The sequence below is a fragment of the Schistocerca serialis genome, chromosome 3 (assembly GCF_023864345.2).
Source record: "Schistocerca serialis cubense isolate TAMUIC-IGC-003099 chromosome 3, iqSchSeri2.2, whole genome shotgun sequence".
Taxonomy (NCBI): Eukaryota; Metazoa; Arthropoda; class Insecta; order Orthoptera; family Acrididae; genus Schistocerca; species Schistocerca serialis.
The window spans coordinates 1,863,145-1,888,846 of NC_064640.1; the positions used below are offsets into that span (position 1 = coordinate 1,863,145).

At 37.5% G+C, this 25,702-nt stretch overlaps 1 protein-coding gene across 3 annotated transcripts in view; it reads right to left on the reverse strand.

The window, feature by feature from the left end:
* LOC126469657 (biotin--protein ligase) overlaps nt 1–25,702 on the reverse strand; it is a 359,191-nt gene that overhangs the window by 138,114 nt on the left and 195,375 nt on the right. For all 3 annotated transcript variants that reach the window (XM_050096793.1, XM_050096791.1, XM_050096792.1), the window contains one exon: nt 11,271–11,594. In XM_050096793.1, the coding sequence (XP_049952750.1) occupies nt 11,271–11,594 (324 nt within the window). The remainder of the gene's footprint in view (nt 1–11,270; nt 11,595–25,702) is intronic.

Below are 25,702 nucleotides of genomic sequence, written 5' to 3' on the forward strand. Positions count from 1 at the left end.
TCACTGACCTGGTTTTGCATCAAGTTGTCCATCTTGTTCAGCACTGTTGGCCAAATAGGCCTTCAGGCATGACTTCTGATCCTTTGTTTAACTATTTTCCCTCTGTCACTGCCTTTTGGTATCTGATGGTTTTGTTCTCTCAGCTACAGATGGGCTGTCACCTATGGTTGTGATCCCAGCTGCCCGACAGCGAAACGTGCTTCAGCTCCTACATCAGGGACATTGGGAAGGGTCTCAGGTGGCTCATTTCATTTAAAATCACCCAAAATAAAGAAATCTCATGGCCATCATGTCACAGATATTTTTGAAAATTTGGTGTAAGAAAGTACATCAATAGAAAGTGATAAAATTATTATTTTCAGATTTTTTAGATCAAAACTGTAGTCAGGAGGCCATTTTGAAATGTCTAGCATTTTCTCCATCTGGCGTCAGTACGAAAGGTAGGTTGAAAGTTTTTAACTACTATAACTCCCTTATTTATAAATCAATTTTATTCAATTTGGTGTCATTAGGAAGATAAAAACGACCAACTATATCACTAAACTATAAAAATGCTGCAAGTGTGCATATAAATATGTGCAAATCTGTAATTAAAGTCATTTTTCAAAAATATTTTTTTCCAAACTTCATGAAATTTTTTCGTCAAAGTCACAAGTTTCACCATTTTAAATTTTGTCTCAAAGAATTCCTATTGTCATATATTTCAACATTTAAAAAAATAAGAAGGGTGTTTGTTCTGTTTAATCATTTAAAACAGAAAGAACATAAATAATAATATACACATTCCATTTTGTGTCTCTTATCTAGTAGTCACAAATGACGATCAGTTCTCATAAAACACATTCATAAAATTCTAAAAAGCATTCATTTTTTTAAACAAGTTTTCAATAGACAATATTATGTCTGATTCAAAAGTATATAAACAACCAGTACTTGTGCTTGCTCTAGGAGCAGGCAAAGTCATTAAAATGTTTTCATAAGGTATCCAGCAAACATCAGTGTGAAGTGGCAAAGAATAACTTGAGTAAGGACCACTTGGACTCACGAACTTGACTTTCGGATCTGTGTGTTCTTCACTTATCTGTAGAATTTTTCCAAGGCACCACTGGTTATCGTAGATAGCTGCGACAAATGTTTCTTCTTTAATTGTGTTAGAGGCAGTGTTTTGAATTCCAAGAGGAACTTGAATGAATTTATTAGATGATGAAACACGCTTTATCAGCAACTTATCATTGAGTGGTTTGAAAAAAATGATTCACTCTTGTCCCAGGAATGGTAGAACCAGTCTCATATCATTTTTGTAACATGTTTGTAACTTTGTTACCTCCTCTGTTGTAATATAAAAGGTTTCTATTCCTGGAACATGAGTTTTGACAAATGTAAACAGATCTTTTGGACTTAAAATGTGACTGTCATATGGACGCTGTAAACTTGTTCTTGTTGCTAAACGTGTAATAGTATCACCAACTCCACCACATGCATTTTTGCCATGACTAGTGGCAAAAAATTCCATTCTGCAGTTACTCCATGATCTTGCTTGTGATGACACAAATTTAAAATGTCCTTAAAGTTTTTATATTGTGCAGAAATGCCATCACTGAAGTAAATAACATGCTGGATGTGTGGTAATTGTTCCAATACATAAGTGAGAGCAGTTTTCTGGAAAACATGGAATGCGTTTGTATCATGCTGCAAACAGTCACTTATACAACACAATGACATTGACTTACTGCAGTCATCTGTTTTAAAGTACACCACAAAAAAAGGCTGAAGGGTGACTTGAATGTTCTGCCAGTGAAATCCTCGTGCAGCATCCTGACGCAAACAGGTATAGTTCTCTGCAAAATCCACTATGATGATGCATGTAGTATCAGGGAGGGTTTATTTGCTTGAATTGAAGTAGTGACTCTGAGATTTTAATACATAATGATGTTGTGTTAAGTTTTGAAGTTTTTGCATGAGGTACTCAACAAATTCATCGCTCGTCTTCATTAATGTTTCCAGTGTAGATCGATCAGTTTGCATCCATTGTTTGAAAACAACATTTCCACAATCTTTTAAGGACTCCAGCTCCATTAAAAAATTGCGCAGTTCATATCTGTCAGGACACCGAGAACAACGATGCAGCATGCACTCCTTGTTTTCCAGATTGCACACAAGTTTCTGTAGAAGTTCAGTGTACAGTTCTTTCACATGTGCAGCATGCATTAACAGTTTTACATTTTGGTTCTACGTGCATACACATACGTTTACAGTAACACATTCTTTTGGCCTAAGTTCACAAAATGTAGTAAAACCAATTTTATCTTCAGGGTATTTCTCTCTGAAAGCTAAGTATACATCTTTCAGATTATCTAAAATTAGTCTTTTTGTCTTATACACTTTTTTGCCATTTTCTGAAGGGACAGACAGACTGACTTTTTTATTAGGAGAAATGTGACTTATATCATCTTCACAGTAAAAATTCTGGACATGTTTTTCCACATCCTTACCTGTTCTGTTTCCCACTTTATAACGCCCTTTTGACAAAATACCATATTCTTTTAGCAATACCCTCAATTTCTTTACCGTGCATTCAGTAGCGTTAAAAAACATTTGGATTTTTTCTTTACTCCATGAAGCTGGTCTAAGGTAAGTATTTGCAGTTTTTCTTTAACAGAACTTCTGCTGAATTTCTCTTTAAGTTTTTGCATTAAAATATTACAGTCTGTACATTCAGCACTGCCTGTTTCTTCAGACACATTTTTCACTGGAACATGTAGCGCTTCTGATACTGTTTGCTGGGATTTTAAAGCTAAGCAACGAGACTTGGATCGAATGTATTCTGGATGCCTGTCTTGTGCTCTCTTGGTAACCTTAAATGGTGAAATTTCAAGTAATTCACAACTTTCATTAAGTTTTTGAAGAGCTGTAGATGGATCTGGTGTATATTCTTGATCTTCAACTTCACATTCATCCATCCCTGGAAGGTTATCCCCCATAGGAGATAAAATGTCCTTATGGCATGTTATGCACAGCTTGGTACCTGAGATAAGTCCAAGGGTTTTATACTTCCTTGTCATGGTTAAAGAAATAGGTTTCAAAGATTTCTTAGCAGTCTTTTTACCATGTTTCTTAAAAGGGTCACAGCAAATTCTTTGTCTGTCTTCAAATGTTCCCAAATAGAGCCTTTTGTGAGAAGAACAAACACTCGTTATATTTCCACAGGTGCTTTTTAGCTTCAATAATTCAATATCAGCTTGATTCAGGGTTGACATATCTATTAAATCAAGCTATTCACTGCTACTACTTTTCTTCTGACACACGGCTGCTGACACAAAACCTAAACAACATTTGTTTTCCATTGTGATTTTTAATCAACTGTGTATGTTGCAGAAAAGAACTGGATGGTTTGAAACTTTTTCTTGTTCTCTAATTACCAGACAGAATGGATGCTTATATAAGAAGCACAAAATCAAGACAAAAATGTCCTTCAGATATATAAAGCACACACAAAAACCTAACACACACAGCCTGTGTTGGATGTGAGTGTTGCTGCTAGACTGAATTTTTTATTGTTGTTTCATATATTGTTGATTAGCTATTTGAAGGCAATTAATTATTACAGCATTATTGAAAAAGTATAAGATCTGACAATAGAGGACAAACACCCTTGTGATTTTTTATGTTGAAAAGTATGGCAGTAGGAATTATTTGAAACAAAAATCCAGATGGTGAAACTTGTGATTCTGCTATAAAAAAAATTCCTGAAATCTGCAAAAAAATGGTGAGAAATTACATTAATTACAAATTTTCAAACATTTGTTGCTTAGACACAGCACATTAATAATTTTTATATTATAGTTCTATTCATTTACTTTCCAATGACACGAAATTGAATAAAATTGATTCATAAATAAAAAAGTTATAGTGGTTACAAACTTACAAGGCGCTTCATTTCTCAATGCCAGTTGGTAGAAGGGGGTCCACATTTCAAAATGGTCTCCTAATTACAATTTTGGTCAAGAAATTCTAGAAAAAACATTTTAACCCTAACTCATTATGTACATTCTTACACCAAATTTTCAGAAAAATATGTGACATAAGGGCAACGGCCACTGGGTGATTTATAATATTACTTGAAAATACAGCTCTTCAGTTGCACAGGTAAAAATTTCCAACTGTGTGATTTCACGTGAAATTACCCACGTACCAAGATATTTGCCCATCGGGACGTGTTTTTGACAGGATCAAAGGTGACACTGTATATCTTGCCACAGATTGCTCTTAGTGAGCTACCCAACACATGGTGATGCAGGCGATGCTACGCACCATAATGCCCGTGGGAACGTGCCCACGTTGATTTTGCTGGACCCTACCTAAATTCTTAATGGTTGTTGGCTGTCAGTGCATTCTCTAAGCTTCCACATGTTACCTGCTGTCCTTCAACATCAGCTGTCGCTATGATTCAGGTCCTCTCTAAAAAAAATTCTATTGAACCGTTGCCTTATATGCTCATGACGGATAACAGTCCACAGTTTGTGTCTCAGGCCTTCCATGATTTCTGCATTCATCATGTGGCTGTAACCATTACTCTGTTCCCTTAAACAGAAATCATCTACCTCTGCCAATACATTTTTAACTTCAACTGCTGGCGAGACCAATGCTAAGCCTCCCTTAGTAACATTGACACTTTCCGCCATAACACAATAACCCTCACTTGCAGCTGCCAAGACCAAAGCTATGCCGCGTTCACTAACATTGACGCTTTTCGCCGACTCACAAGTACTTGCTACTACAATTACAATGTCTTCCTTATCGCAATTTCTACTATTTGCTAATACCTCTTCAGAACTCTCCACACAATTTGCTTTCACAAAATTCATCTCCTCTTTAACTTCTCTTTCAACCACTGAATCTTTCCATTCATCACCATTCACACACTCATTCATTACATATACATAACTTACATCATTCCCCGCAAATTTATTTCCATTACTTTTACTTAAATCTCTCACAAATCTGTGCTTCCACCGTTCGCACCTGCTTTTATTGAAAGAGCCGCCTATATAGCCTTCCTCTTTAACACACTCCATATTACATATTTGTTGCCTTTCTCCAAACCTGTCAACATCATCTGTACCATTACCATTATCTCCAGTCCTTTTCATCGCCTGTTCAGATCGCCATCCCAGGACCTGAGATGTGGCGAACATCAGTTTCCCAACCGGTTGTTACGCGATTGCACTTCGCACGAATTTCCCCCATCAGTTTTGCGTTCTTTACTTTGGTCCCATTCACGGAAGTTATCACTCCCGTTCGTTCTCTGACCATTCTGCTCATTCCAGCTGCTTTCTCCCTGAGAATTCTTTTGATTTCTCTCATGATTATTATTTTGGTGATGATTATTTAGATTCCCATTTTGATAACTACCACCCGGTTTGCTCTGAGGTTTGAACCTCAAAGCCCTCTCTAATTTTTCTACAAATTCTAGAAATTCGTCCACGGAATCACATAGACTATGGACAAGATCCCACTGCAAATTTTTGGGTAATCGCCTTTTTAACGTGGTGATTTCCGTTAAAACCCCCAACGGATGTTTCACATGCATAAAATTGCCAAGTTTGCACTTGCAAAAATCTCTCATCGTCCCATTACCGTACCTATAACTTGGCTCATTTAAAAATTCATTTTGGATCCACGTCTGTTTTGCCTCGCTCCAAAATTTATTCAAAAAACACTTTTCGAACTCTTATTGTATTCATTTTATTTCCCAATCCCTGGATCATTTGCATTAGCTGAGACATCATATCTCCGCCACAATCATTCCACTTGCCTGAATTCCTGCTAGTTACACTTTCACGCTCACATACGTTTTCAGAATTACACATACTAGGTGACTGTTTTATATTCGCGAGATCTGTAAGTGGAGCTTGAACTTCAGATTTAAACACAAGATGCTGCCGTCATACTGCTGTTGAACTGAGTCCGCCACTGGAGAAGTAACTGTAGCTGCTGCCGATCGGTTACCGCGTGTTCCAACCATCTCCGATACCGCTGTCCGTTAAAAGCGCTAACCGCTAACGTTCCCTGCACTCAACTTATTTAGACTCTGAGCCCCCATGCAAATTCCCAAATTAGATTAGGACCTCTATCGATAGCATATGTTAGCTGCGAAAATGACTGGGAAATTTCACTATTTCCAGAAACCTACTTGCAGCGGGGGAGAGGGGGGGGGGGGGGGGGGACGATCTCACACTGTCTTTTGTGAGAGGTTCACTCTACAGAAATCTCTACTAGTTTTGCATAGTACGCTGAATAACAGAGAGAAAAGGAATTACCGCTTTGCAGGACACTAATCCCAGACGAGCCCCCAGTTGCGGGATTTCAAATTAAAAAATTAATGGTGGCCCTCAGCTACGTACCCTTAGACTCAGAGCTGAAATATTAAAAGTTTTGGCTGGTTTTGTTGTCTAGGGGCTGGGATACGCAGTTGCTGCATTACAAGCCAAATACTGCTGAGTCTACAGAATACAATATGAATATACATATGAATCGAACGGTCGAAGGTTCCTATCACTCGGCAACTGCGAGTTCTGAATGTAACATAGAAATTTATAAATGAAAGATTGCAATTAAATAAAATCTGCAGGTATTATTTTTAACGACTTTAAATGATGAGTACGATAGCAGAAGTACCTTTAAGAATGCCGTTTCTTACTGCAAAACATTTATTGTTGTCGATGGTCCAGCACTTAAATAAAATATAAGTTGAATAACAGGCAAACAATAAATTCCTACTTCACGTAATTAGTTACGAACAACAACATAGCTTGCGATATTCACTTCTAAATGCATACTACGTCTTCACTGCAGATGCCACGGAAATCTCATAAGTGCACAAGTCAGCACTATGAGATATTTCTATCTCCCGTGACCACGCGCAATCTGTTCAACACTCTCCAAGTATTTTCTGCAACTGTCCGTCGCACCTTCCCATCCAGCACTCTCCTCGTGTCCTGTGCGACCCGATGCTCCTCCCCCACTTTCATACCAACCTCTCCATTGACTTTGGTAGTAGCCTACCGTAGTAACGAGCACTGTGATTGGCTAGAGTGCTCCCGCCACGTCTCCAAGCCAACACACACTCACAAACATATTGAAACACATACGAAATACTGTATTTACATTTAAATAACTTGAAATTGAATAAATATTCCTATGGTAGGACCATAAACATGCTCTCACACACATTATTAAATACATAAACAAATCGAATAAACATATATCAAAGGAATAGAGACAAAAGTAGGCCAGTAGCCTAATGTCTCTGTGCTTTCTAACACACAATAAATATTTGACCAATTTCTTCATGAATAGTATATATTGGATATCAACAAAGACATAGACAGATGAAGATATTTATAAGAATGCTGCTACCATTTTTTTGTGTAACTGTGGAGTACTTGTGGCCTGACGCGATCAATAGCAACCGGCCACTTTGACCTCGAATAACTCATGTACTATTCAAGTTACATGCCTATAATTCGTACCAATTTAGGTTTACACTAATAGCTTTCTAAAGACACATTGATCGACAAAACTGGATGAAGCGTTTATATTTTGGAAATTCGTTGCTGGGTGTTACTTGTATAATTTACAGTCAGATACTAAACTTTAAACTAATAAAGATATTGAAAATCTGATTACACCATAAGAATCATCATGCAAATAATGGTAATGTACATGTTTCTTTGTAAGGTGTCTCGATTCCTCTGGCTATTATTCATTTCTACATGAACCGTGAAATGTCTGCCATTACGGTTTCACAAAGTCCGTCGCCATCTTTGTCACTCCCGGCACACAAATCTCCTTCACTGACACAAAGCACAGTCCTCAGCACAACGTCAACACGGAATTCCCAGCGACGCGGTCAGCCTGGACCAAGCGCTGGGGCTACCCCTCTTGCTCCGGCTAATGTTCAGCACCAGGCGGTTGCTGACGAGTCCCGGCTTGCCGAGCGGCCTGTGCGGCCACACCAACTCCGAACTTAGATTATTTTCAGGGCACCAAAAGTCGCCCGTTACCTCACACGCTCTGTGCGTCAACTTCCAAAAGGCATTTGATACAGTTTCGCACTGCTGTCTAATGAACAAGATAAGAGTACTGGTAATATCAGACTAGTTGTGTGATTGGACTGAAGAGTTTCTAGCAAATAGAACTTAGCATGTCATACTCAACCGAGATAAATCTTCAGATGTAAAATTAACTTAGGCGTATCCAAAGGGTATGTTATAGGACCATCACTTTTTTGTTTATCTATACTACTATATAAAGACATCATCGTTTAATGTTAGTCTAAAAAATTTCGAAAAGTACTTCACCAATTAACATCAAATTTTTACATGATTTTCTAAGAAACATCCAAATGGACACAGGCTACACATCTTTTAATATTCATAATATATAAATATATATGTAATATTATATAGTTACCATAAATCTCGAAAAGCTCTTGACCAATTTACTTCAAATTTTTTACATGATATGCTAATATACATTCAGATGAACATGGGCTATGTGTTTTTTTAAATGACTGTGTTGTACATATGGCTTATCAGCTTATGATTCTAATAGTACTGTTGAGTCTGAATTGATTGAATCTTTGTAATGATACTCATTTACAGATTACAACTACATGAAATACTGTCATTAAAACTACTATCCTTACAGATCCTGTACCTGGAGAGGTCGTTCTCATATCCCTTATACTGATAAGCCCAACTTATTTAACCAATCATTTTAAGTGATTTCAATTCCTACTCAAGGTTTCATTTGCAATAACAATAAACAATGGCCAAGGTCAGAGAGAGAGGAGTAAGAAGACAGTGCGCAGGGGGGAGGGGGGGCGGGACGGGGACATAAAGAGTAGTAACGGTAACGAGGAGATGAACAGAAACGGGGTGGGAGGAGGTGACGCACGCAGAAAGACGGGTGGAGGAGGAGATGGACAAAGTGATAGCAGAGGAGTAGAGAAGCTCTGTGTGTGTGTGTGTGTGTGTGTGTGTGTGTGTGTGTGAGAGAGAGAGAGAGAGAGAGAGAGAGAGAGAGAGAGAGAGAAGGGGGGGGGGGGGGTAGTTGTGACAGAGAGGTAAATCTCGCTGTATGTGATAGATACATTCCACCAAATCGCTGCACACACCAAATTTGCATAAACCAAAAAGTCATTTTATACGTAAAATATGGGATTAGATTCTCATTTACTCGGTTATTAAGTTTAAAATAGAAGAGTTTCTTAGCATTTTCACCAAAAACAACCATTATGATCTTTCTGAAATGCATTTCAATGCAAGCTTTATGTACTAAAAACTTACCACTGAAACACACCATACATTATAAAATCATTATTTTATCTGCAATGAACTCCCAGCCTGCTCTTGGCACAACTCCTTAGTGAGCTAGGATTTTGAAAGTGGTATATTATAAGGTGTTCTGATCTGCAATGGCCTGCAGAATTTCCTTCGTAAAGATGGGTGCGTCTGTCCTTGTCAGCCTCAAGAATAAGGTGCAGTTCGTTTTTAAATAGAAATGAAGATGTGACTAAGCATCTGTTTCAAAAATAAACCCATTTCCTAAGGCTGAAAACCTGCTTCATAATACAGTCTTTTTCTGTTACTATTTCTTAAATGTCTTTTTAAATTCCATGGTTCCAACTCCATCTTCTGTACCTCAGCTTAATGTCATCAAAGATAAAACAATGCTTTAAGCTATCAACCCAACCCGACCTGTGTTGGATCATCCTCTTCTTTTGTTAAGTCTACCTACAAGCTCTTGGCCTTAGCTTAAATAGCAGCTCCAGAGGGAGGGGATGTGCTGTTGATTGTGGTGCCCAATCCAACGGCTTAGCAGTTTTTCCATCACATCTGAGCAATATGTGGCCACCCTAGACACATTTAAGGCAGTTAAACAGTGAACAATTTTTTGAAATTATTTTGCACTGTCATGAAGAGTTCTCACAGTGGATTCACTAAGTCCCAGAGCAAGCTGAATGCCGACAATATGCTCACCTTTCTCACAGTGATCCAAAACCTCTAACTTCATTTCTACTAACTACGGTCTTCACTACACGCTTCTTTCCCTTGACAGGCACATTTTCTTTCCTTTTACCTGGCATTTTCCTTTTACACAACACTGTCAAGTGCAACTTCACTGATCTACTGACATCAACTGATGACTCATGCCTCAACAAAGACGACAGATGTTGCACATTCAGATGCACTTTCACAGTCACAATGCTACAAAATTGTATCAGAATACAGGAAAACCTACGGGAGATTGATGCTTGGTGCAGGAATTGGCTGCTGACACTGAACATAAATAAACATAACATATTGTGCATAAATAGGTGGAGAGATCCATTATGTATGGCTATACAATTGAAGAACAAACACTGGAAGATATCAAATCCATATCTGGAGTAAGCATATGGAATAATTTAAAGTGGAATGACCACACAAAACTAATCACACTTAAGGCAGATGCTAGACTGATATTCACTGGAAGAATTCTCAGGAAATGTAATCCGCCTACAAATGAAATAGCTTACAAATTCCTTGCTTGACTAATACTTAAATATTGTTCATCAGTCTGGAACGCATGCCAAATAGGACTGATACAGGAAAAACAGAATAGCCAAAGAGCAGCACATTTCATTATAGGTTCACTTAGTAAGAGTGAAAACATCATGGGCATGTCAGCCAACTCCAGAGGCATCCATTGCAAGAGATGTGTTCATCACAATTTGGTTTACCGTCAAAATTCAGAGCACAAACACTGCTTGGAGAGTCATACTGGCTCATATTTCTTTCTCTTCTTGCCCTGTCCTGTTTTGTTCCTCCAATGTCATGATATAGTTTCTCCTATTTCTTCCCCTCATCAGCTGCACTGGCACTATGACTATAGTAATCATTTTCTGCATATAACCATGAGTTTATTTGAATGACAACTTGTTTTGTTCCACACTGGACATTCTATTTACATCACACATCTTTAGCTGTAATACAAGAAATGATGGTTTCAAAAAAGAACAACTTCAATAAATCATTCTATCACATCCTTTCATCTTTCGGTTTCACTAACAACACTTCATGCAGAAAAATATAACAGCTTATGGATAAATGGCTCAATTTATCAAGGTTTCTGAATACATGCAAATTCAACCAATTATAGGAAAATGCAACAGAAGAAGATGTTTACATGACTGAAATTTTTATTAAATTACAGGAACTCACCTTAAATCTTCAAAGCGAAAGAAGCGTCTGTGCTCAGGTGATGGCTGGTAGCAAAAGATATGGTGCATTAGGCTCACACGTTTCCACTGACCATATGAAAATTGCACTAATTCACGCTCACGAACCTCTGCAGTACGGAACATTGGCAGCATTAAATGAAGAAGATCTGAGCATAGGCACAATACTTTTCCACCTTGTAGCAAATAGTTGATTACACGTGATCCCAGCTCATGAGAAACATTTCCAGATACAACCAACAATTGGGTATTATCCATCCACGGTTGAATTAGCAGCTGCTCCTGAGTAGTTGTATATACTGTATATCTGAAATTCACATGACATTTAGACTATCCATAGTACAACAGTAAAATATTTGAGTTAGTACGATGCACGAATCAGTACTGTTTAAAAACATTAAATCTACTCATAAGTCATATCCATCATTCAGCATATAATAAGTATGACAGCATTACTAAACCTATTTATTTGTAAGTAAAAGTAAAGTAGGCATCAATTATATACTTGTTAATTCCAACAAATTGTTTCTCTAGAACAAAGGAATTAACAACCACAACAATGTATTCCAGTTTCTGTATGTGCAGTGCTCTTATATTTTAGGCCAGGCCTGGTCAAACAGCGATTCACAAGTGCGAGCACTCCAGCCTCACTCCTACCTAATGCTTTGCTTCAAGTGCAGAGGGGAAAGGGGGGGGGGGGTCTGAGTGATGAGGAGAAAGAGGGACATGAAGGCTGCAGCCAGATGCCACTAGAGCAAAGTGGTAGAATTCTCAGATGCCAAACAGTTTGTAGACAATACTGCTTGTGTTGAATTAGATTTACATTCTGTACTAAGAATACTATGGCATCTACACACTTGTCCAAGAAAGGAAAAGTGGAAAAGCTGCATTGTTTTGCACCGAACAGGAATTGCTTCATTTTTCACATTGTTTGAAGGCCATGCAAAGTGCTTAGGGTAAAGGGTAAGTAGAGTGGTGTCCAATATTTATGGTCAACATCACCAATTATTTGAATTAAATGTACTAGTGCAAGGCGAGAATCATTTTGTAACAGAAATGGCTGACAGGATTGAGGCTATCAAACGAAACTTAATCCTATGCACAAATCAGCTTAAAGTTCATGACATGGAACATTTTCCAGAATTAAATGCAGTCATTTGTGTACCAGATGTGACCAACTACATTTTAGTAATTGCAATATTTCACAGTAAGTTCTCATACAGAGTCCAATATTTTGCATGACTGAAGACTTATTTTGATTTATCCATCAGATCATTCTCACTGGTGGCTGCTCATTTCTTCTGACTTGAACTGACAGATGTACAGTGAAGCATCCAGCTCAATGACCTGTTTGTTCACTCCAGGAATTTACAAGACTTTACAAAATGTTACCCCAATATCCTCAACTGCATAGCCAAGCTACTAAAGTTATTTCAATGTTTGGTTCAACACAGGTGCAAGCACTTTTCTTCCTCTTTTTTTCCTGTTGTGCAATTGACAAAGTTTCATCAACGGCTGGGTTTAACAGATTTTAATCTGTGTAGATCCATGTGTTTGACTACATCACAAACCATAGTTCCAGATATATTAAATATTCTACAATTGAAATATGTATAAATTTATGAACATTACAACTTAATATATGTAAAGCATTCTGTAGTTCTTTTCACCCTACTAGCACCATCAGATGTTCAGGACGGGTGGCAGGGACAGAGCATTGAGTGACTTTATACTGAGTGCACTATCCAAAAATTACCTCGAGCAATTAAACAGAGAACCGACTCGTGGAGATAACATCTTGGACCTACTGATAACAAACAGACCCGAACTTTTCGACTCTGTAAGTGCAGAACAGGGAATCAGTGATCACAAGGCCGTTGCAGCATCCCTGAATATGGAAGTTAATAGGAATATAAAAAAAGGGAGGAAGGTTTATCTGTTTAGCAAGAGTAATAGAAGGCAGATTTCAGACTACCTAACAGATCAAAACGAAAATTTCTGTTCCGACACTGACAATGTTGAGTGTTTATGGAAAAAGTTCAAGGCAATCGTAAAATGCGTTTTAGACAGGTATGTCCTGAGTAAAACTGTGAGGGATGGAAAAAACCCACCATGGTTCAACAACAAAGTTAGGAAACTGCTGCGAAAGCAAAGAGAGCTTCACTTAAAGTTTAAATGCAGCCAAAACCTCTCAGACAAACAGAAGCTAAACAATGTCAAAGTTAGCGTAAGGAGGGCTATGCATGAAGTGTTCAGTGAATTCGAAAGTAAAATTCTATGTACCGACTTGACAGAAAATCCTAGGAAGTTCTGGTCTTACGTTAAATCAGTAAGTGGCTCGAAACAGCATATCCAGACACTCTGGGATGATGATGGCATTGAAACAGAGGATGACACGCGTAAAGCTGAAATACTAAACACCTTTTTCCAAAGCTGTTTCACAGAGGAAGACCGCACTGCAGTTCCTTCTCTAAATCCTCGCACAAACGAAAAAATGGCTGACATCGAAATAAGTGTCAGAGGAATAGAAAAGCAACTGGAATCACTCAACAGAGGAAAGTCCACTGGACCTGACAGGATACCAATTTGATTCTACACAAAGTACGCGAAAGAACTTGCCCGCCTTCAAACAGCCGTGTACCGCAAGTCTCTAGAGGAACGGAAGGTTCCAAATGATTGGAAAAGAGCACAGGTAGTCCCAGTCTTCAAGAAGGGTTGTCGAGCAGATGCGCAAAACTATAGACCTATATCTCTGACGCCGATCTGTTGTAGAATTTTAGAACATGTTATTGCTCGCGTATCATGTCGTTTTTGGAAACCCAGAATCTACTCTGTAGGAATCAACATGGATTCCGGAAACAACGATCGTGTGAGACCCAACTTGTTTTATTTGTTCATGAGACCCAGAAAATATTAGATACAGGCTCCCAGGTAGATGCTACTTTCCTTGACTTCCGGAAGGCGTTTGATACAGTTCCGCACTGTCGCCTGATAAACAAAGTAAGAGCCTACGGAATATCAGACCAGCTGTGTGGCTGGATTGAAGAGTTTTTAGCAAACAGAACACAGCATGGTGTTCTCAATGGAGAGAATGGAGAGACGTCTACAGATGTTCAAGTAACCTCTGGCGTGCCACAGGGGAGTGTTATGGGACCATTGCTTTTCACAATATATATAAATGACCTAGTAGATAGTGTCGGAAGTCCCATGCGGCTTTTTGCGGATGATGCTGTAGTATACAGAGAAGTTGCAGCATTAGAAAATTGTAGCGAAATGCAGGAAGATCTGCAGCAGCTAGGCACTTGGTGCAGGAAGTGGCAACTGACCCTTAACATAGACAAATTTAATGTATTGCGAATACATAGAAAGAAGGATCCTTTATTGTATGATTATATGATAGCGGAACAAACACTGGTAGCAGTTACTTCTGTAAAATATCTGGGAATATGCATGCGGAACGATTTGAAGTGGAATGATCATATAAAATTAATTGTTGGTAAGGTGGGTACCAGGTTGAGATTCATTGGGAGAGTCCTTAGAAAATGTAGTCCATCAACAAAGGAGGTGGCTTACAAAACACTCGTTCGACCTATACTTGAGTATTGCTCATCAGTGTGGGATCCGTATCAGATCGGGTTGACGGAGGAGATAGAGATGTTCCAAAGAAGAGCGGCGCGTTTCGTCACAGGGTTATTTGGTAACCGTGATAGCGTTACGGAGATGTTTAGCAAACTCAAGTGGCAGACTCTGCAAGAGAGGCACTCTGCATCGCGGTGTAGCTTGCTCGCCAGGTTTCGAGAGGGTGCGTTTCTGGATGAGGTATCGAATATATTGCTTCCCCCTACTTATACCTCCCGAGGAGATCATGAATGTAAAATAAGAGAGATTCGAGCGCGCACGGAGGCATTCAGACAGTCGTTCTTCTCGCGAACCATATGCGTATGGAATAGAAAAGGGAGGTAATGACAGTGGCACGTAAAGTGCCCTCCACCACACACCATTGGGTGGCTTGCGGAGTATAAATGTAGATGTAGATGTAGATCTAATGTACTCATTTCATTAAGTAATGATGTTAGTGCTTCGGCAGAAAAATAAAAAGTTGAAAATAAACACACGTGATAAAATCCTGATTATAAAAGTACGCTACAATATTCACCTCTTAGAAGTAGTTGCACTGTGTTTCAAAACACATCGTCCTAAGATTTCCATACGTGGAAGCTTCAGCATATAGCCATCTTACATTACACACCTGCTCGAAATAGCACAGTGGAGGGGGAAACTGTAGTGCTGAGCAGACTTGGCTGCATTTGTGGAGCACAAGCACACCCCATTAACACAAATCTGTCAGTATTGTATTAGGCTATCAATACAGATGACCTTTATTACTCTACTCAGAATTTTGTCTGTTTAAGACAGAGTTCAAAAAACGCACATTTGTAGGAACAGTTAACGTCTTCTTTTTTATTGTTGTTCTAACAGACAGACTATTTTGTCATGAATAATCATCACAGGTGAGCTAGGGATAAAAAACGAAAGATTCTGTTAACCACCAGACTACTGATTAATATTACAGTAATCACCACAAAGAATTTACACAAGATATCACTGAAATACTCAAACTGATGACAGTTTAAGTCAACAGTTTTAACTTTCAATCAACTGAAGTAAATACTAATTTATTTGAAATAGACAATGAAATAGCATTTTAAAACAGAGGAAGAACCATTTGTATGAGACTGATGGCATTAATAGCTTTTTGAAATACACTATGCATGAAAACTATACTGGCTGTCATAAATAAGGGAGACCTTACAACTCAGGAACACCTAGAGCAACTGACACTAAAGCTGGGTATTCTGTTATCATGGTAGCAATGGAGAAAAGAAGCACAAGTAAACCAGACGCATTGCAGTCCACTCACACATATACCACAACTACATTTTTGAGAGAAGGGCAGCAGCTGGTGCTGTTAGAGTTAGGCAAGATGGTTTAGATCACCAGCTTAGTGGAAAGATATTAAATTTTCAATTATTAATCCTGTATCAACCTGCACGTGATAACAGGCATGTGTTGATGATAAGTGGAGCCCATTATAAACCACCATACACCTTGCCACAATAGGTATGCCTTTGGGCAAGACAATGTTTGTCTGTCATGTAGTATATACAGGGTTATTACAAATGACTGAAGCGATTTCACAGCTCTACAATAACTTTATTATTTGGGATATTTTCACAATGCTTTGCACACACATACAAAAACTCAAAAAGTTTTTTTAGGCACTCACAAATGTTCAATATGTGCCCCATTAGTGATTCGGCAGACATCAAGCCGATAATCAAGTTCCTCCCACACTCGGCGCAGCATGTCCCCATCAATGAGTTCGGAAGCATTGTTGATGCGAGCTCACAGTTCTGGCACATTTCTTGGTAGAGGAGGCTTAAACACTGAATCTTTCACATAACCCCACAGAAAGAAATCGCATGGGGTTAAGTCGGGAGAGCGTGGAGGCCATGACATGAATTGCTGATCATGATCTCCACCACGATCGATCCATCGGTTTTCCAATCTCCTGTTTAAGAAATGCCGAACATCATGATGGAAGTGCGGTGGAGCACCATCCTGTTGAAAGGTGAAGTCGGCGCTGTCGGTCTCCAGTTGTGGCATGAGCCAATTTTCCAGCATGTCCAGATACACGTGTCCTGTAACGTTTTTTTCGCAGAAGAAAAAGGGGCCGTAAACTTTGAACCGTGAGATTGCACAAAACACATTAACTTTTGGTGAATTGCGAATTTGCTGCACGAATGCTTGAGGATTCTCTACCGCCCAGATTCGCACATTGTGTCTGTTCACTTCACCATTAAGAAAAAATGTTGCTTCATCACTGAAAACAAGTTTCACACTGAACGCATCCTCTTCCATGAGCTGTTGCAACCGCGCCGAAAATTCAAAGCGTTTGACTTTGTCATCGGGTGTCAGGGCTTGTAGCAATTGTAAACGGTAAGGCTTCTGCTTTAGCCTTTTCCATAAGATTTTCCAAACTGTCGGCTGTGGTACGTTTAGCTCCCTGCTTACTTTATTCGTCGACTTCCGCGGGCTACGCGTGAAAGTTGCCCGCACGCGTTCAACCATTTCTTCGCTCACTGCAGGCCGACCCGTTGATTCCCCCTTACAGAGGCATCCAGAAGCTGTAAACTGCGCATACCATCGCCGAATGGAGTTAGCAGTTGGTGGATCTTTGTTGAACTTCGTCCTGAAGTGTCGTTGTACTGTTATGACTGACTGATGTGAGTGCATTTCAAGCACGACATACGCTTTCTCAGCTCCTGTCGCCATTTTGTCTCACTGCACTCTCGAGCGCTCTGGCGGCAGAAACCTGAAGTGCGGCTTCAGCCGAACAAAACTTTATGAGTTTTTCTACGTATCTGTAGTGTGTCGTGACCATATGTCAATGGATGGAGCTACAGTGAATTTATGAAATCGCTTCAATCATTTGTAATAGCCCTGTATTTAGCTGGATACCAAATCTCCTTATTTTTGCCAATGACATCATGATGAGTTTATCATACAAGAAAACAATGTTTCAAAATTGTCTAATTTTTGCATTCTGCAATTCGCTACTTTTCATTTTCAAATTACCAGTTCCAGGCAATGTTTCTTATCTTCAGATAACATGTTGTAGCTACAGAGTAGCCCACGGTGAAGGAACTGCCTGTCTGCTGTCATACTGCTCAATAATCGTCAATCCCTGCTGTGCTGAAGTTTTGCAATAAGAAAGGCAGTCACTTCCTATGGCATTCACAGAGAATACCATATTGCCCTTATACATCACTGCATGAGTAGTATTGATGATAGTCATCATTTGCACACTGAACTGACATTAATACATCAAACTATCTATCGTGTATATTCAACAATACACAAAAAGGACGAAGAAAAAAATTTGAGCCACCTGTCAACCAATTCCAATCACATTAAAGTACAGTACTGCTCATAAAAGAACCATTGTGTGTGAGTGATGAAGTTATATCATTTTTAAACTCAGCATATGGACACACCCTCTAAAAACTCATAAGAAAACTTGTCATACAATTATTAGAACTACAAACTTGGAAAAGATGTTTGATGTTGTGAAGTGGGGTAAAAAATTGAACAACCGTACGAAATATTTTGAAATTGGTAAAATCAAAATAGGTATCTCAGTGAATCCATAAAAATTCTGGAATATAGCAGTATGTTCCTGTGTTGGTTCAAATCACACTTTGGGCAATTTTTTTATGATTTAATATTTTGCGTTTTTGAATAAAACCAAATCAAAGGAGTGAACAGATTACAGTGCTTACTACCAATTTCTGAGCTCTCAAAAGGCACAAAAGGTCAAATGGCTCAAAGCACTATGGCACTTAATATCTGAGGTCATCAGTTCCCTAGACTATGAACTACTTAAACCTAACTAACCTAAGGACATCACACACATCCATGCCCGAGGCAGGATTCAAACTTTCGACCGTAGCAGCAGCGCAGTTCTGGACTGAAGCGCCTAGAACCGCTCGGCTGCAGCGGCCGGCTCAAAAAGGCACATCATGTGGTATCTTTGCCACCTGATAGCTCATCCAGAGGCTCACAATTTAAGTGAGCATCTGCATCCAGTTAGGAAGAGTAAGAAATAAGGAACTACGTCTGAGCCAAACACTAAAGTGCCAACTTTGAACATCCTCAAATTCTTTCCAGAAATCAGTACAATCTGCCAACACTGCTGCAGTACTTTCCAACTACAGGTCTCACTCTCACTTGAACAGCCTGTTTCTGCACATTTCAGCAGCCTAGTGACAAATGAAATGCAATGTAAGTATATAAATCCAGTGTTCAAGGCCACTCCATGTATATTTCTGTACACTACTTTCCATCTATATACCAAATGGACGTTTCCAATCAAAGTAAAATGACAACTTATTTTACGTATACTTCCTAACATGCCACTGATAGCTATTGATGTTCACTTCTGATTTGATTTGATTTTTTATTGGTCCAGTTTTATCATACAGCACAAATTGTACAATTGATATTGGACAGGTAAAAGATAAGTTACAATAATACATAGTATCAGCAAAATAGTAGGGAAATTAAAAATAGGTACCTATTACAATTAATTTTGTTACGTATTCAGAAATTCTATGACAGAATAGAAACAGTGCTTTACTAGAAATGCCTTTAGTTTAGCTTTAAATATTGGATGAGTAGCATTTTTTATTTCCTCTGGTATCTTATTGTGTAGTATTACACCAATGTTAATTATGCTCCTCTCATAGGTGGTTGTTCTGTGATATTTTTGATGTATATTTGATTTCCCTCTGGTACTATAGTTGTGTACATTTTTGTCCTGTAGCAGTTTGCCTGTTTTCAGGAGGTAGTTTCTAGTGAACAAGATAATTTCATAAATGAATAAACTTGGAACATTTAGAACACCAAGCTCAGTAAAATGGGATTTACAGGACACCATCTTTTTAAAGCCACAAATTATTCTTAGAGCTCTTTTTTGCATTCTAAAAACCTTTACACTGTGAGCTGAGTATCAACAGAAAACGATCCCATATTGGACTAGTGGGGGGAACTGTGCATAGTATGCCTGCAGTACTGTTGTTCTGCCTGTTGAAACCTTTAAAATTCTTAGGCCATAGCACACAGATGATAGTTTTCTAGACAAGTTATTTATGTGTGTCTCCCACTTTCAGTCTTGCAGAACCCACAGACCCAAAAATTTTAAGACACTTACATTTTCTACGGGATCATTTTGTAATTGTGCTTGAATAGATATTTGATTAGTTGGAGGAATTAACTGAAAATCGACACACACAGTTTTTTCAGTATTTATAATGAGTTTGTTTTTTGTGAACCACTCAGAAAGTCTTTTCATAGACTGTGGACTGCAAAGTTTCTGGACTGGATCCAGTGAGCAATATGCTCGTGTCATCGGCAAACATGATAGTTTTTGTGGGACTCATATATTCAACTAATTCATCCACATAAATAAAGAAGAGTAGTGGACCTAAGACTGAGCCCTGTGGTACACCATATTTTACTGGTTATTCCCTAGAAAGAAAGGAGTTTTTTCTGGTTTTATTCATTTTGTTGAATCCATACTGAAGTGATACTTTCTGCCTGTGGTTTTTTAGGTATGAACACAACCAGCTATGTGCTACACCTCTTACTCCTCGACTTTCTCATTTTTCGAGCAGAATGTTATGGTCCAGGACGTCAACGGCTTTTGATAAATCTAGAAAAATACCTGCAGCTAATTTATGTTGATCAAGGGATTTTAAAATGCAGTCTAAGAATTCGAAAATTGCTGTATGTGTAGATTTAGACTTTCTAAAACCATGCTGGTGTAATGGAAAAAAAGGTGCATATTTATTTATAAAATTTAAAAGCCTGTCACAGAAGAGTTTTTCTAGAATTTTTGAGAAGGAACTTAACTGTGACACCGGTCAGTAGTTTGATATTTTTTCAGAAGAACCTTTTTTTAGCAGTGGTGAAACTTTTGCTGTTTTAAAAACATCTGGAAATACACCAGTTTTTAAAGAGAGGTTGAAAATTTTTGCCAAGGGCTTTGTTATGTGGTGAGCACATACTTTTAATATGAAATCAGGTACGTCATCAAGACCACTTGACTTTTATTGCTTAATGATTTAATTTTACTTATAATTTCATTGGGATTTGTTTCATAAACATATATAGAAGCAATCGAGATCCCTGACTTGTTGGGGAAACTTGGGACTGGTCCTTGACGGTGTACTTGAATGAGGTCTTCAGCTAGTGAAGTGAAGTATTCATTGAATTTTTCCACAACTGAATTTGGGTCTGTGACTTTTGAGCGTTCTAGTGTTAATGATACATTCTTTTTCTTTGGTGCTGAGCTACAAGTTTCTTTCTTTATAACTCTCCACGTGGATCTCATTTCATTAGATGAGTTTCTTATCAAATTGTCATTCCATATAATTTTTGCCTCTTTGTCTACTCTACCATAGATTCTTTTGTAGGCTTTTGAATAATCTGGGAATTCTTGGGTTACTCTATATTTCTTACAACAGTACTGAAGAAATCTGTTTCTCTCACTGGAAATTTTTATGCCTTTAGTTATCCATAGCTTATTATTAGTAGGTTTTACTGTTTTTACTACTTTTGGAAATGCTACATTAAAATAGTGAAGAAAGATGCTCTGAAAACTCGTTTACATGCTATCACCATTGTTCTGAGTGGTGATGCTTTCCCAGTTTTCCTTCGCCAGTAAGAGATTAAAAATTATAATGTTATATTCAGAAAAGGTTCTTTTTTCAACTACTTTTTCGGAACTGCTACTACTTGTTGGCATTTCTATGCACAGCAGCTGTGCCTCATGATCACTATAACCCATGATCAGTACCCTGCTTGTGAATCTGTAATTTGTTTCTGAGATGAATATTTGGTCAATAATGGAATTTGTGCATTCTGTTAATCTTGTTGGGCAGTGTATTGTGGGGATCATATTGAATGTGTTGGTCATATTTATCAAAGCATCTCTGGTGCTGCTGTCTTTTGAAAAATCAATACTGAAATTCCCACAAAGCACTACCTTCATATTTAGTGTACTTATCCTGTTCAGCAGAACCTCTAGTTTATTCATGAAGACTGGCAGGTTTCCACTTGGTGCTCTATATATGTTTATAACTAAGAAATTAAGCTCTGGCAGTTTAGTAATGGAAAGTTCAAAGTCTTTCTCAATTGAGTCAATATAACTTTTACTGACATCACAGAACTTTATTTGTTCTTTCACAGATAGCAGAGACACCATGTTTGGAAAACTCTCAGCTAAAATGACTTGCTAATCTATATCCTTAGATTGAGGTTAATTTTACTTCGGCATTTCGTAGCCAATGTTCAGTAACGCAAATTATGTCTATATTTAGTGCATACTGGATTAGTGATTGTAACATGGAAATTTTATTTGTGAGTGACTGAACGTTATGGTGTAATTTAGCAAAATCTGTGTATTTGGTAACTGTGGCTGAAATGGTTTCTGATTCTTTATCTAATGGCATTTCTAATACAGCACTTACCCTAAAAATTTTCAGTATCTTTCTTGTGCGTGGCTTCTGTTTGCTGGTGGCAATCAGCAGGTGAGTTAACTTCTGGAGCTTGTATAAGTTTTGCTTCATCCACATCTGTCCTCTTCGGTTTAAACCATTGCGTAATATTTGTTTGGCTGATGACTTGATTGTTTGTTTCTCGTCTAATTGGTTTAAAGCACTTGGTAATTTGCGTTTGGCTGATGGCACAGCTTGTAACTCGTCTAAACCACTTCTTAATCTCTGTTTGTTTGACACTTATACTTTTTTCTTCACTCTTCTTCGAAATGCGAGTACATATTTTTTTGGCTAGTAATTTCTTTCCTCGCGTATTTAAATGAAGTCCATGGACTTCATATTTCAGAGCTTTTCAAAGCCTCCTTTCCCTGGCACAAATGTTCGCTACCATTAGGGTGCTTTCCCTATTGCAGCAACTGCTTCTGAAACCAATGCTGACAACTGCTCAGTGCTTTGGCACATATAAACAGTTTTATTGTTGTAATGTGATTTTTCATGAAAACTGATTAGTTAAGGGAGTGAGTACCATGGAGAGTAATCAACCTTAACCACAAAAAAATAAATAAATGGATGGCATTTTCCAAACATATTCTTGCAGAAACTTGTTTTGTAAGTTCCAAATATTAACCACCATATCTCAATACTTATTTTCTCTGACGATTTTTGTCTGTAATAACTATTCTATTTTTAGATATAATAGTGCTTACCATGATCACAATCAAAGGTCTAAAAATGATTTACACAAGATCTAAAACATCTAAGTCTTGTACACAAAAGTGTTCATTATTCTCCCACAAACATTTTCAACTCTCTTCCATCACATATCGAAGTCTACGTTACTGGCTTGCCTACATGTAAATATAAATTAAGGAAATACCTTATGGAAAAGTCCTTCTACTCCCTTGATGAGTGTCTGGAGATAAATAAATGGGTGTTTCTGTAAATTTTTATTGTCATTTCTACTTTATGTTTTGAGACTTTCTATTTTTAATGTGTTAGCCATAATTCATCTTACTTGTTTGGAAGAAGGACAGTTATGAATATTTTTTTCAGAACTTAAATTCACTTTTAGTAATTCTGCCATGTTACTTGAACTATATCTTATTAATTTTGCTTCAGCCTTTAAGGTTATCTACCGGTTTATGCCTTATTTTTGTTATTGGACACATATTTATTGTATCTCTATGCTTGTAAACCTGACTCATCCCACATCCTTGTGATTCATCACAATATTAGTTCAAGGAAATTGTAATAAAAATAAGTAGAAATATAGACACACCACACACTTTTGAGGTCCAGAAATGGATACATGAAGAAATTCAGCTAACACAGAGATATAATAGATATTCTACTGGACTGTTTACAAGCCTAAGTTTCAGCCCAAACAGTACCCAAAGTTGTGAGAATTCAGAAGCTGCTAATGCCAGTGTCGGAAAATTTCAACATAGGGATGGTAAATTTATTAATGTTATAACTATTCATGAATGATATGACATAAGGAACATTAAAGTATACAATTGATGCCATGGTTAAAATTTACCTAATATTCAGCTGAATTACACTCTCATCATTATTAGCTTATGTTCAATGTTTATTTTAACAAAACAAAAAGTTACTGCAAACGAACTTGCAAGAAATATCATATACCATTAAGAAATTTATAGTTTTGACACCAAAATGGATTGTGTCTCTTAGCAGTTTTCATGATTACCACAAAAACATGGCAATACATATGTAAGGAAACCGAATTAACTTGATGATGTTCAATGATTAATCAAACATACATTGAAAATTGTTTGCTGATGCAAAACAAAGATGCAGATAAGAGCAAATGTATAAGTCGGCACTGTCAACCTTTTTACCTCTGCATCTGTGAGAAAGAAATGATATTAATCAGTTTATTAATTAATTATGTAGCTTTCCTCCTATTTTTGGCACATTGATGGTGAACAAATCTCGAATACTGATGGCTACTAAGAATTTTTCAGAGTTTTTATTTTGTTCATGAAGCAGCTTGATATGACCACAGTGAACATGTGTGACCATCTCAAGGTATTGAACTGAGACTGCTAATGAATGGTATTTGGAATTGTAAACACAAGAGGAACTTATGTGATATACCTCCCAGTTATTTTACTAGTTACTGAACAGAGTAACATGCTGCTAAAAAGAGTTGAATCCCCCAATTAAAATAATGAAAAGCTGTTCATTTATGTGGAAAACTTGGTGAAATTCACAAGGCAGTCAGATTAGATTAGATTAGGTTAGATTAATACTAGTTCCATGGATCATGAATACGATATTTCGTAATGATGTGGAACGAGTCAAATTTTCCAATACATGACATAATTAAGTTAATTTAACAACATACTTTAGTTAATATAACAACTTTTTCATTTTTTGTGTTTTTAATTTTTTACTTTTTTTATTTTTTATTTTTTTATTAATATTTTTTTTAAATTTATATCTAAAAATTCCTCTATGGAGTAGAAGGAGTTGTCATTCAGAAATTCTTTTAATTTCTTCTTAAATACTTGTTGGTTATCTGTCAGACTTTTGATACTATTTGGTAAGTGACCAAAGACTTTAGTGCCAGTATAATTCACCCCTTTCTGTGCCAAAGTTAGATTTAATCTTGAATAGTGAAGATCATCCTTTCTCCTAGTATTGTAGTTATGCACACTGCTATTACTTTTGAATTGGGTTTGGTTATTAACAACAAATTTCATAAGAGAGTATATATACTGAGAAGCTACTGTGAATATCCCTAGATCCTTAAATAAATGTCTGCAGGATGATCTTGGGTGGACTCCAGCTATTATTCTGATTACACGCTTTTGTGCAATAAATATTTTATTCCTCAGTGATGAATTACCCCAAAATATGATGCCATATGAAAGCAACGAGTGAAAATAGGCGTAGTAAGCTAATTTACTAAGATGTTTATCACCAAAATTTGCAATGACCCTTATTGCATAAGTAGCTGAACTCAAACGTTTCAGCAGATCATCAATGTGTTTCTTCCAATTTAATCTCTCATCAATGGACACACCTAAAAATTTGGAAAATTCTACCTTAGCTATATGCTTCTGATTAAGGTCTATATTTATTAATGGCGTCATACCATTCACTGTACGGAACTGTATGTACTGTGTCTTATCAAAATTCAGTGAGAGTCCGTTTACAAGGAACCACTTAGTAATTTTCTGAAAGACAGTATTGACAATTTCATCAGTTAATTCTTGTTTCTCAGGTGTGATTACTATACTTGTATCATCAGCAAAGAGAACTAACT